The sequence below is a fragment of the Gadus morhua genome, chromosome 15 (assembly GCF_902167405.1).
Source record: "Gadus morhua chromosome 15, gadMor3.0, whole genome shotgun sequence".
Taxonomy (NCBI): Eukaryota; Metazoa; Chordata; class Actinopteri; order Gadiformes; family Gadidae; genus Gadus; species Gadus morhua.
The window spans coordinates 2357915-2372121 of record NC_044062.1 but is presented as its reverse complement, the minus strand read 5'-3'; the positions used below and the strand labels follow the sequence as shown (position 1 = coordinate 2372121).

The 14207-nt window shown below is 46.2% G+C and overlaps 1 protein-coding gene across 1 annotated transcript; it reads right to left on the bottom strand.

Moving 5' to 3' along the window:
• Positions 1-367: 367 nt before the first annotated feature.
• Positions 368-14200, bottom strand: vwc2 (von Willebrand factor C domain containing 2). Its single transcript, XM_030379705.1, has 4 exons — positions 11353-14200; positions 3332-4150; positions 1084-1213; positions 368-447 (listed from the first exon to the last, which is right to left on the bottom strand). Exons 2-4 carry the CDS (start codon positions 3989-3991, stop codon positions 368-370), a joined length of 870 nt encoding a protein of 289 aa, XP_030235565.1. The 5' UTR covers positions 3992-4150; positions 11353-14200.
• Between the last annotated feature and the right edge of the window lie 7 nt (positions 14201-14207).

The following is a 14207-nucleotide window of genomic DNA, read 5'->3' as shown; positions in this document are numbered from 1 at the left end:
GAGGTTGACTGTGCCACGTCGCATTAGAGTCACCCAGGGAACGACTCCGGGGCGCGCTGTCTTTACTTTGGGGGGGGGGGGGGGGCTCGCTGGCGGACCTCCTCCTTAGTAACCAGGCCCACGCCCACAACCCCGACGGCCGGGAGCTCCCCGGCACGCAGCTCCTGCATCGAATGACGTCGCCGTGACAACAGGTAGCTATAGATACGGGCTTGTCGGCGAACATGAATTGATGCCTCTAACAGCCCCCGTCTGTCCATTAGGGAAACAAGACTCAGCTCCGACTGAACTACCGCTTTGTTTTGAAGGGGTAGCTGGGGCTGGGCGCGAGTCGTGATCTTTTTATCTGGGGACGCGAGGCACCGTTTCACCTCCTCATGCGCTGCGTTCGAACGCGACGGCAGCGGGAGGCGGTGCCGTCGCCGGGCCCCGGCGAGCCGACCGAGACTATGAAGAGAGGACTATTCACGACCTTAACCTCTGCCCTCCCCTCTCCTCCCTTTCTCCCGAGATTTATAAGAGCGCGGAAAAATGTGCCCACGGTTGAGCGTTTATGCATCGCTGCCCCCCCCCCCCCCCCCCACCACCAGTGATGAATGTGTCCGCCCCGCTTTGCTGCAGCCAGATCAGCAGTAAGGCAGCAGCAGGCAGTCAGGACTGACCCGGCCCCGGCAGGCGAGACACAGAGTAGAGGAACCGGTCCAGAGGCGGTGCAGCCCGGGTGGGGGGGGGGGGGGGGGGTCAGACCAAGCTCGTAGATTGCGCGTTGGTCCGGGAGGCTGCTGTCCTTTCCTTCAGCACAAGAGGCGTGATCAACGGGCCTAGTTCAACTGACTCTGTACGCGATTGGCTGCCTGCCGTCGCTTCCCTGTCGTCATTGTGTTAAACCAGCCAATGGCGCGCCAGGGGGGGGAGCCAGCTTGGTGATTGGCTCCCATCGGAAGCAGAAAGAAATGTATTGCTCTTCTTCGGACCCTGCTGCTGCAGGAGGGATTCAGGTCGCCGGCAGAACGGGCGGGGGGTACCCAGGCTGGGTCTAGGGTAGGGGGGGACGGGGGGACGGGGGGGGGCGGGGGGACTCACCGCTCTTGCAGATGGGGCAGCACTGCTCGGGCTCGTACTGGGGGTCCACGCACTCCGTCTGCGGGCAGGCCGACAGCGAGCAGAGCACCTCCCCGCTGGGCTCGCACCGGCACCTCTCGCACGCAGACACCTGAGGGGGAGGAGGGGGGCCGGGGGGGGGGGGGGGGGGGGGGGAGGTAGGTAAGTGGTGGGAGTTACTCTCACCGCACAACATGAACCCGTAGCACACTCCCAAACACAGGAATCATCTTGAAGAAATCCATATGCATCGCTTTTTAATTCTAATGAATGCCTTTTTCTAAATTGCTATGGTTCCCTTTGGAGCCTTCACACACACACACACACACACACACACACGCACAGACACATAAACACACCCACGTACGCACGCACAGGCAAACACAAAGACACACACGCAGACACACACAAGCAAGATTATACACTGTCTGTTCGTCTAGCTATTTAATCACAGCCCCAACACACACACACACACACACACACACACACACACACAAACACACACGCAAAGACACACATACACACACACACACACACACACACACACACACACATACACACACACACACAAAGACACACATACACACACACACACACACACACACACACACACACACACACACACACACACACACACACACACACACACACACACACTAACACACACCGTCTCTCAGTCCAGCTACCTAATGACAGGGAAAATGTAAAGAGAGGTTGAGGGATGGAGAAGTCCATTAACTGGGACAACATCCTTCCTAGGGCATTTATTGGAGGCGCTTCACTTTGGGGGACAGCCTAGTCTAGAGATGAACTTCACCGCACAATCAGGGGAAACAGGGAAATCAATAGAAAGGGAAATGAAAGGAAAGTTGCATCCAATTTCTTGTGCCTCAATGGAGTACAGATGATTACTGGGGTTCGCGGCGCTTGAAAGAAGCTCGAACTGGACAATCAAGCGGTGACATAATGATATAATGATGCATGATACCATGCGTTATATAATGGTCACGGATACTGATAAGATAAGCCCATCCACGGTTGGCTATTCTCTTATTTTCTGGCCTCCGTTGCTGGCCGTTTGTACACAGGCTACAGCCTGGCTCGGCTGTTCGCAGCAGCCTGTCTGCCTGGCTGTAGATTGCAGAGGTGTGCAGTGGCTTTGCATGGCTAGCCACCGTGAAAGCTGGGGCCAGGCAGTATTTACAGTAACCCCCTGGAACGCCGCAATCAGCCATTACAGGAAATAAATAAATAAATATGTCAGATGACCGCTTGTTCCTGTTGCTGTGGCTTGCTGGGCAACGCATGCCCTGCACTCTGGTACGGCACGGAAATTGCTTATTTTGGCTCCAGCTAAAGTCGAGAGACCTTCTCCTTGGTTTGTTGGTTTATTAAGTCGCAAGACGAGACTTTAGAGACAAAAAAGAAAGACTCGGGGCTGGCTTCGTGCCAGCCCTTTATCAGCCCTTAACTCCAGGTGGAGTCATTCTAACAGAATCAGGACATAAATGCTGGTAAAAGTAATGCATTCAGTTCATAACAGGCCAGACACCCCACTCATTGTGGGCCCTTGAAAGGGCGTTGAATAATGAAACATTAAAGATCTTTTTCTTCCCTCATCAGTTTAGCAGCATCTCAATCCACAGCTGAACTGAGAGACGCACACACACACACACACACACACACACACACACACACACACACACACACACACACACACACACACAAACGTAGGCACACACACACACACACCCAAATGTAGGCGCACACACAAAAACACACACACACACACACACACACACACACACACACACACACACACTCACACACACACACACACACACACACACACACAAACGTAGGCGCACACACAAAAACACACAAACACACACACACACACACACACACACACACAAACACACACACACACACCAAAGTCGCACAGCGAGTAGTGCAAGTAAGAAAAAAATTTGCCGCATCCATATTCAGGATGTCTGTAAATTGCATCCCTAGTAGAGAGGGCTTATGGAGGCTTTTTGTCTGCAACAAATGGCGCGCTCTGTTGCTCGGCCATTGTCCCTTTAGGACAGCATTGGCAATAGCCAGGTGCCCATGCTGCGCTACCATTAAAATGTACTAGTGCAGTAGCGGTGTGGCACTGTGCTGTCAGCACTTTCCCTGATGATTTGGGCACATGTCAGGAGTGAGTGAGTGGGTTTAACGGCCTCACCTTGAACTCCTCCAGAGAGCCGTACACCTTGCCTCTGAACTCGCAGTTGTTCTTCCTCTCCTTGCACTGCGGGCAGCACTGGCTGGTGTCCACCCTGACGCAGCGCGGGTGCATCCGGGGGCACTCGGGCTTACTGCACAGCGGGCCCTCGTCCGTGCACAGGCACGGACACGCCGAGGGCCCGGGCGTGAACTGCTCCCCGATGGCGAACACGAAGCCGCTCTCGTCCATGCAGCCCTTGCCGCGGTAGTCCGGGTAGGCGTACTCGTCGATGGCCTCCTGGGAGAGGTCCACGCGGTCCCCCGTGGGGCCCTCGTCGATCCGGTTGTCCCGCTCGCTCCAGGGCGGCTCCTGGGACGCCCCCGCCCCGCCTCCCTCCCTCGGGGGGCCCGGGTCGGGGGCCCGCGCCGCGCTGCTCCCGTTGGCCTCCCGCCGGAGCCCCAGCGCCGGGAGCTCCCGGAGCGCCAGCTGGTCCTCCGCGTCCCGGAGGAGGTCTGGGGAGGCGGGCGTGGCCCGGTCCCCGCGGGGCCCCGGGGTCAGCACGCGCTCCGGGGGGGCCCTGCGCAGCGGCAGCGGCGCTATGGGGCCGCCACGCGTCACGCTCGCTAGGAACCACAGAGCAAATATAACCTCTGCTGTCATGGCAACCGCCTGCAGCATCACTCTCCCCCTTGAGCCCCCAGCCGCCACCGCCACCCCCGCCTCCCTCCCTCCTCCTCCTCCTCCTCCTCCTCCTCCTCCTCCTCCTCCACCAGCTAGGTGGGTAACTGGTGTTGGCTCACATAACAGTCTTCACATCCTCGGTGCAAGCGGATCCATCTGTAAGGACGAGAGCAGGGGACAGTGAGAGCGCTGTATGTTGTTACACGTCACGCGGCGTTGACATCGCCTTTGTTCTGCTCCTGTATCGAACGCTTCACAAAAAATTGAAAGTAGGACTGCCTTCAGAGCGTGCCGAGCGAACACCCTGTAGTTCATTGCGGAAGCGTGTAGGATCAGTGAATTGGATTGTCAGAGTAGGGTGTGTTTGCGGGACTGTGTCAAGCAATCAATGCAGCTTCACACCGGAAGACTTCCTTGCATCAATTGCTTCCAGTCGTTACGGACCGGAGAGAAAAATGATTTTTCAGAAGAAAAGTGTGAATAACATATTTGTCGGTTTCCTTTTCTACTGCAGATCGGTGCCTTTTTAACAGGAGTTTCATTGAATTTTAAAAAGCAGGAACTGATTCGAAACCGAGTATCCTGGATGATTGATCAGAGGTTAGGGTAAAAAATATGAATGCAAAACAATCGACATTGAGTTAGGTCAAGTTCAAACAAACTTTGTGCAGTGTGGTCTGGTTGGATTTTAAAATGAGTAATCCCAGCCTTTGTTAGAAAAATAGTAGTGTAGAATGTAAATGAGTGGCAGATCTACAGGGAGAACATTACTAATGTGCCAACCCATTAGAAGACACTTGGAAACGGGGACGTGTACGATTTCACCGATTAGCATTTCCACGGAACTTGATACTGCACTGTGGAGCTATCATTTATTCGCCTGATCTGTAGAAGTTCCTAGAATTTCAATGGCCTTCTCCCAATCAGGCACCTGGTGGCTCTGCGGTACCGTCTGTGGTCTAGTTGCACTCATGTATCACGGACGCACGCTTATGTTGTGTGACGGCCATGTGGGCATGGGTAGCTGTGCTCAGAAGCCTGGAAGTGACCAGCTCCGAGTGGAGCTGCCCAGTTCTGAGGTCTCAATAATGTATCGGTCTGCAGAGCTTCGGCTGATTTGTAAACTTCAACGAACAGATCTTATCCAAAGACCGATGCAGGAGCTGTCAGAGGTCGGCTCACTGGAAAATGTGTTGATGGGAAATCCAAGACAATGTGAGAGGTTTGAAAGATGATTGGAAACATTTCGATAATCCTTTCACAACCAAAAGTACAACATAGCAGTGAAAAAAAAAACAATCCTTAATTAAATTTTCTGTTAAATAAATATATTGTATTTGCTGTGGAAAAAGAAGAATTAATAGCAGTCAAGGTAGTAGTAGAAAAATCAAGCGATGGCAAATGTTATATGGCCATACTATAATAGTTGGCTCGCTGTGTTGGAGACAGAATCCTTGGAGCTGCCGTGGTATTGAGGAAGGCAGCGGAACGAGCTGCATACAGATAGAGCTGCAACTCTCAGCTGAGAAATACAGACAGATAGGGAGAAGACGGAAAGATTTATAGTGACAAATGAGAGGGAGAGGGACAGAACAAGAGGAAATTCCTGAGAAAACTAGAGAGAGCCAGAGAGAGAACTAGAGAAACCCAGAGAGAGAACTAGAGAGACCCAGAGAGAGAGCCAGAGAGAGACCCAGAGAGAGAACTAGAGAGACCCAGAGAGAGACCCAGAGAGAGAGAGCCAGAGAGAGAGCCAGAGAGAGAACTAGAGAGACCCAGAGAGAGAACTAGAGAGACCCAGAGAGAGACCCAGGGAGAGAGAGCCAGAGAGAGAGAGTGCACGCTAGAGTGTCAGACAGAGGAAGTGTTAAAGCAAGAGAGTGAAATAGCACAAGACAGGGGCAGAGAGGGGGGGAGAGGGAGGGAGAGAGAGAGGGAGATGGAGATGGCTTGAGAGAGAGAGATGAGCCAAGGTCTCATTAGCAAAATAACCTCATTTGGGTTTCTTCAGCTTCAGCCTCCCCACCTTAACAGCTGTTGTCACGGCTGCTGCTTTCACACACTGCTGCTGAGTTGCCCTGGGTGTGTGTGCATGTTGGTGCCTTGTCTCTTGTGGGCTAAACTTGGATGCCTCATCAGTCCGTCTCAACATTCATCCTTGCCTCCTCTTTTTATTTTCCTCGATCCATACAGAAGCATCCAAACAAACATCCATCCAACTCGATATTGGCCTCTTTGTGGATCGATACGCACTAGAATTGATTGATTGTCCGAGCCCACCTGGATCTAGTTAAGGTCTTGTTCGCGAATATACGTTGTCTTAATTGGAAATGATGTCTTTCCTGGACTTTGCTGCAATATCCCATACTAATGGTAATAAACCATATTTGACCAAATATGGTTTATTTGAGGGATTACCCTCTAATGGAGCTTTGGATCGAAATCCAAATTGAACACGATGTTTCCTAGCAATAGTCTGAAAAGTTGTAGCTGCACTAGAGGGCAGGAATTAATAGAGACCAGTGGGCTGTGTGTCAAATAAGACTTGGTTTTCCCTCAGCGTCGCCGGTGAGGCTGAGCTGTTGTGTTATTACCTCTGCCAAGGAGGACACGGTACTGCCCAGGGTCCACACTTTGTTTTTCTGACAGATTGTCGAGAAGAAGAAAATGCACCCTTAAAAAAAGTTGTGGATAATGATATAGAGTAGCGCCATAGTGGAACGTGTTTTATGATTCCTCAAGAGAGAAAGGTATGTTTTATTGAAACCCAGAACGGTATAATATATATTCTGTGTCAGTGTGACAATAAAAAGATGGAATTGAAAAGGGGAGGGTTTGATCACTAGATTGCCAGTATGGATAATCCAACAAAAACAGTTCAGTACTTAATAAAATTCATGGGAATTCAAATAAAAACTATTCTAGTCAACTGACATCAAGATTTTTTCGATGAATAAAGCCCCATCTTCTCTTATCAACAGCCTTGGGTTGGGGTTCATGGCTAGAGTCTGGGATGAACCGGGGTGGGAGAAGCTTGGTGTAGAGGGCTGTTTAAACATTCTTAAAGCATGGACTCCCCGCCCCCTCCGCCCACACACACACACACACACACACACACACACACACACACACACACACACACACACACACACACACACACACACACACAAATCCGAGGATTCACTGAATTGAGCATCATGCAACACCATGAAAACTAACGATGAGCCAAGCTTGCATTTAACCGATGTCGACAAATGATAGCAGACAGCGATGGAGTTGGGGAGGCCGCCTGTGAAATGTTGATTTGGGTTCTGCCTGTGACTTTGTATTTTAGCGCACTCACTGTTTCTCGCTAATTGCAAAGGACATCGAGTTGGCCTAGCGCAAACAAATGGTTAGTTTCGAGAAGAGTGGGCGTTGCAAGTTGCATAATCATAGATGAGCTTCTGAAGCACCACTTTAGAAGGAGCTTACATTTCTGAAACTGTTATGCTAACAAAAAATGTATGCTTAAATATGTGTGGTTGTGGTATGAATTGGTTAATAACGGTAAGGGTTGGCAGGCAAAGAACAACATTGACCAACCCGAATATGTAGAAGGACTCTGTAGGCGGCCAGCAATATGAAGCTCTATAAAATACGCAACGACCACACAAACAGCTGTTGTGTTGCTGTGTTTTCCACCCCTAGTGCTCCAGCAGCCCTTGCTTCAGTTTCACTTTGGCTCCATTCTCTGAGCCTCCCCCCTGTTTATTATCAGAGCAGAATACACAGCCAGCTATCGATACACAGAAGCACAGGACTGATGGCCTGAGGAGATTCTTAGCAACCAAACAGAGTATTCTTAATTAGAAAAGGCTGTGATCATTCCCTGGGCCCGATGTGTGCAAAGCACATTGTACCGAACTAAAAATGTACAACTATTCCTGGTCTGGTGTTTCCTGCAAATGAAGACCCATATTCTAAACATATATATATTGTTGTACATTTAGCCAAACAATTGCTAAACTATGCTGTGGTTTTTACTGAGATGTACTGGGTTACGTTTCGAGCTCACAAACAACATAGTGTGAAAAATACATAATTCGTTCACGTTCTATGTTAACTGCATTGCAAGACAAAGCATTGCAGTGTGCATGTGGGTAATGGGTTATGTGTACCAGGGAATTGCACTGTTTTGGACAGCTGGGTTGGTAATGAGAGCATTCCACATGTTGCCTCATTGAATCTTTCCTTTCCTTTCAAGGTATCTCATCTGGTTGCACTCATGGAAGCTGACGTTTATAGCATGCCACATCTGAACAGGTCTTTATGGTCTGACTGACCATAAAGACTGTAAAATCTAATGTTTTCTCTAACAATACAGTGATGTGTGTGTGTGTGTGTGTGTGTGTGTGTGTGTGTGGGTTCATGTGGCTGTTACAAAGGCAATTTTGACCACTGGCAGCCTCAATTCAATATAGTTCTACACATTTTGAAGTCAGACAAAACTGGTACACCGGTCAATACGACTTTTCTGGGGTAGTAGGGGCTATTTATTTCAAAACTGTAAACTGCCTTGGTTTGTTCAGTTGTGGATCATTAAATATGCCTTCCTTAAAAGCCTTATTGCTAATAATCAATAATATTTTATATATAATGATATACAACTGAATACCTGCCATTCCAACACTGTGGTCCGACTCCAATGGAGATAAGTAATTAATGCGATTAAACACCTCGATACGTCATTCTTAAGATGTTATGAACCAAGTCTAGATGATTTTATTTTGTGTGATTCATATCAGTGCCAACAGAGCTTTCACATTAAGCCGCTGAATTCCTTTAAGTTACTCCCTGGCCAATAGTGTACGTTAAGAAACCTCATTAATTAAATTATCTTGCTATGGACTTGGCAAGCAGGACCATAATAATTATGTGGCTAATGTTGTTTTAACATCTGTTAGACATGAGAGATATTACTTTTAATTGTGCTATAGGCATTAAATATAAATTGCATATTTATTCTGGAGTGGTCCCATAGATGATTATCATTTGAGTAGAAATTAAGTACATATCAAATAAATGCCTAACCTTGTCTCCTAATAGATACTAAGATGAATATTTCAGCGAGAAATGCTGCATATAATTCATTCTGGGTGTGTTATTTTAGAAGCTTAACACTTAAAATTTTAACAGTATGGAAATCAGGGCTGGCAATCTCATCTTTATCCCAGTCGAAAGCAATTCTGCATCTTTACAAGCACATTAGTTCCCTTGCTACAGTTCCCTATAAGGCCCTCTATTGGTTCCTCCTAGGAATGCCATTTCATTGGAAATCAATACATGAAATACATATTTGCATACTGGACAAATCAAGTTGCAGTGGAAAAAGGAAATGGCGACAACTAAACATGGCCAATGGTGGCAAATGCTAACTTAAGTAGTCTATGCTTTGCAATTAAAAGACCAACGGCTTTGTGGCTTGTTAATCTGACAAGCCAGTGAGTGCTGACTAACAATTTCGGGCGATGAAAGAAGGAATGTGGCACCTTTGCCAAGATAGTCATTTGCATCATTAGACAGGTAAATCACTCAAAGTCGTGTAAATGTCTCAGGCCATTAACCATAGCCTCTTGTACCATTACGCTACAACAGCTGGGATTTATCCAATGCCAATCTCAAACCACCTCCAAATCCAAATTTAAAACCTGCTCTCCTTTCGGTGGGTGCTGATTAATTAAATGTATTCCTGCGAGTCTTTTCTTCAGCTTGTGGGGCGGAAAAGCCACAGGTGCAACCGCAGTGCTCAGGATGTGAACCTTTACTGGCACAAGTTTTACTTTGCTTTGAGATTGAATTGCCAAGGATTAGATGTCATTATGAAGCAGGACAGTGCAGGCTAGCCAGCCCTGTTCCTTTGTGTGACTGTGTCACTGTCCTTCAGTGGGGCGATGTTACATGTGCTACATGTTCTATGTCATGCATGACATAATGTACCTGTACTCTGATCTCAAGACAGACGCATGTTCTATTTGGTGTCTGGTTTTTATAGCTGGACCGATTGCAGAACACAAAAAACTGCACATTAAACGGCCTAAATAATCAATACAATTAAATGAAAACACATTTACAAGGAAAAGAGCATGACCAAAGTGAAGCCTTGAAGGCATGGCCTCAGGCATTCTCCTCAGGCAGCAACTTCATATGCTGCTTTCTGTTGACTAGTGTTCAACCGTGACATCAGCCCTTTACAACAAACCTGTCCTTGTAATGAGTCAAATCTGTAAGAGAGAGTACGTATGTTGATGAATAATATATTATATGTATCATTCTGGTGGCCCAGCGATATCATCCTCACAACATTTACATTTATGTAAGTCCAGTATTGGTTGACTTCAGCTCAGAGCAGCTCGAGGAAGATGGGATTTAAAGGGTTTAGACGGTGAGCTGGTGGGATTTGACAAGGTTGAGAAGGCATTGATTTAATGATGCTCAACTTGAAAACAGAACACAGCGCTAAACGGTGTGAAATTGTGTCCTCTAATTGCACCAATGAGAAAAAGGAGAGTATTTCTTTCCCCGTCATTCACTGAAAAAAGATTGCTTGAGGCCTGTCTTATTGAATTTTATCGTATGAATGTAGAACTTACTTGTGACCTAAATCCATCAAGGTTTTCTGGGAAAGCAAACGGTGTAGTACCAGTGTTTCATTCACAACCGTCAATGTTCCTGCTCCCTGAGTGTCGCCACCACCTGAACTGTATCATACGTAGAACGCTTTACTTCATATGGTATTGTTCATATTAGCCAATATTATGTTTGTTTATTATTATTATTATTATTATTAATAATAATTATAATTATAATAAATAATAATTATAATTATATTCTTCTTATCATTATTATTGGTTGTAGAACTATGATCATTATCATTATTGTTATTTGAAACAGAGATGTCGAGGTCTTTGCTTTACTTTAGCCATGTCTAGACGGTGTCAAACTCAATTCACTCATGTTATTACACTCATGCCAGGGGTTATGTTGTATGAATATAAGATCTTCACACGCGAACACATACGTTGTCTCTTAACAACGACAGTCTATTAAGACAGTCTATAAGAGTGCCTCGTTAATATATTTTGTTAGAATAGCCATGCATTTTCTACTCCTCTACGCTCAGCCGCGCTGTATCATTAGGCATGCATCCAATCCAGAATTAAAATAAGTGTAATATGAATGGTGCCAAATCGCCAAGGTACCTGTCGATACATCGGGGTTCAACTTTAAGATTATCCGATAGACGGAAAATATTTCAATATTTTTGCAATATTCCACTCAAATCATAAAGGACTGCACAATAAAGTACTGCATGTTACCTTGATTGTGTCCGTGTCTTCCCTGGTCCCTTTATTATCGGCTTGGCAGAAATCAAACCCGGTCCCCAGTCGTCGGCAAGGAACCCGAACACGAGAGCAACAAATTACCTCTGCTGAAGAGCGGCAAACTGACGCTCCAGACAGCCGTGAGGACGCTCGCTGCGGGTCGTATGTCTCCCCACCTCAACTTTACCAGCTACAAGTGAAACGCATTCAGTCCTTCCTGTCCGCCCCGTGGTCCACGTAGCGAGGGAGCTCGACGTGCATCTGATGCTGAGGTTCCTGCCGTCTACATTGGCACTTTTTTCGTAAAAGGGTGACAAAAAAAACAGTAGCGCTTCTACGTCACTTGAAAGAAGCCGCTGGTCCTCGGGAATTGATAGCGCCCTCTCGCCACGAGATGGCGCGGTTGCAGCTTTGAAACCGAAGCCAATTATCGATGGAAGCATGTTGATATTGTTGCACTGTTCGGTGATGCGGTTTATTTGTATATACGGTATAGGCCTATTTCTGTTATAAATACTTAATTTCGCTAATTTGCACGTCTAACTAAATCCAAATTACGTCAGATGGCATCTGATGACGTTTCACTTTGGCTGATCTATAATAAGTGATGATCTGCAATATAATATAGGCCTAAACTGAAAGTCAGGGCGTGTCTCCGACCTGCGAAACCATGAATAGAGAAGTAGGCCTACCGGTGGCTGAACTCCGCCGTCACCGTGGCCATGGTCCTTCATCCGCACACACGAGCAAGACTTTGTGCAACTGCTAAGACTCCCCCGAGGTTGAAACGACATTCTTCAATGTCATTACGTTTCCACCACCCCCATTAACTATTGATTCAACCCTCTTCAACATTTTACCCTCGATGGTAGGAATAGTCCGTATACAGCTCCATCTCGGCTACATCTAGGTTTTAGTATATAAAATCCATTGAAATCGCCGGACAAGGGTAAAATGGAGTGAGCAGCAAGTGCGGAAAGTGACGGCTTATCAGCAGGCTACATGGCCATTAGGGGCGGCTGAGCATGGAACAGTATTATTCCTGTGATATATTGAATACACCTCCTGGTGTCCGGGACTTCGACTCTCTAGGTGGATTTATAAAGTAGACCAGGCTAAAAGTACACCTGTAGGCCTAAGTTACACCATCTCCACAACTGAACATCAGGATCGTTGTTACTATACAGAAGACCCCTTTTTAGTTTGTTATAATTGTTGGCATGGTTTTGTCTCTGTGGTTTTGTAAATTTGGAAAACACAGAATAGTACAACAGCAGGGCTATTGAAAGAATGGAAATAGTCCAGTTAATGTGGTCATGTTTTATATTTAAGTATTTACAACGTTTTGCAGCTAGCAGAATAGGGAAAGAGTTGCAGGCAATGAGAGCATTCCAAATCAAACCAAAGATGAACATCAGCCTTAGAAACGTTGATGCGGAGTATCAAATATAGTTCCTAAAGCAAGGTTGATTTGACAAATAGGCAAAATCACAAATGTGTCAGTTCCTGAGATATTGACATTAAGACGAATGAACAGTTTAAAACAAAAACCATGTTGGGTTACGGTCGCATGGATGAAAACAGGACATAAATCTCATAAAACAAAACCATGATTATGCAAGTTCCATTGTATTTCATGCAACAATGGTGACTCGCTGTATATGCATGATAATGCTTCTAATTCAAATCAGGAAAAAACATTACATTTTAATTTTTTTATCAAAAAGTCTTTATTTCATCATTTTTCAAAACTTACAATATGAGTTCAACCACATCCAGAAATTAAAAGACCAGCAACAAACACTGATGTTTATTTTTAATTCTTTAAATAAGAAAGTAAGTAAGTATGCTTACTTATCACCTTATCAACTGACTTGCTAACTTACTTACCTACTGTCTTACTTAATAACTTACTTAATTGCTTACTTGCTTTCAATTTATCAGAACAAAACCAATGACATGATTTAGTGAGGCTAGACAACAGGGAGACCATGACGAGTCTAATCCTCTACAATCCAATGATGTGGCCTTAGGACAATCCCATCAGAATTTAATACAGAACACCCAAGCCTGTTACCATTGACGAGAGCCTAGTGAAGGAAAGAGGGAATATAACAAGAATACACACGATTGGGAGATTAACTTAAAACCGGATCCCACATCAAGACATCAAATCATCACATGACTAAGAAGAATAACACAACTCAAAAATTGTAACATTATGGTAGAAAAGGACCATAACAGAACATTTATCTATTAAAACAGTTTGAAAGGAAATGTTTCACCACTTCCTTTAGACATGAAGCTATAATCCGCTCCAAATGGGGCTTCAGTCCCTTATGATGTGACATATAGCATATGCCATTCATACCAATGGTAATTTCACATTTCAAGTTAGCCTAACCTTTATATTTTTGGTCATGGGACGAGAGTATCCGACAGTAATCCCATGCAGAAACAGGGAGAAGAGAACACACTGACACCCAGAACACAACCTGAATATCAAACCGGTTATCTAACGCAGAGCAAATAACTAGTGAGGCTCTGTCTACAGTCCTGAGATCATCACATGCCGCTTACAGCACATACGGTATCGCAGAGCTACAACACCCCAGCTGTTACGGTTAGCAGTAGGTTGCCTCCTGATGTAGCATCAGCAACAGCATGTAAATCAACCTGAGATCCTTACAGTTGCTAAGATTCACGAGGAATTAAAAAACGCCGTCCGCCGTAGGGTTAGTAGGGGCAGTGTGAACTGGTCGCCTACACGAGGAATATAAATATTCAGAGCAAATGTCCACTTATTCATGTCATCGACAAATGATGACTAGAGAGCACCCCCCCCCCCC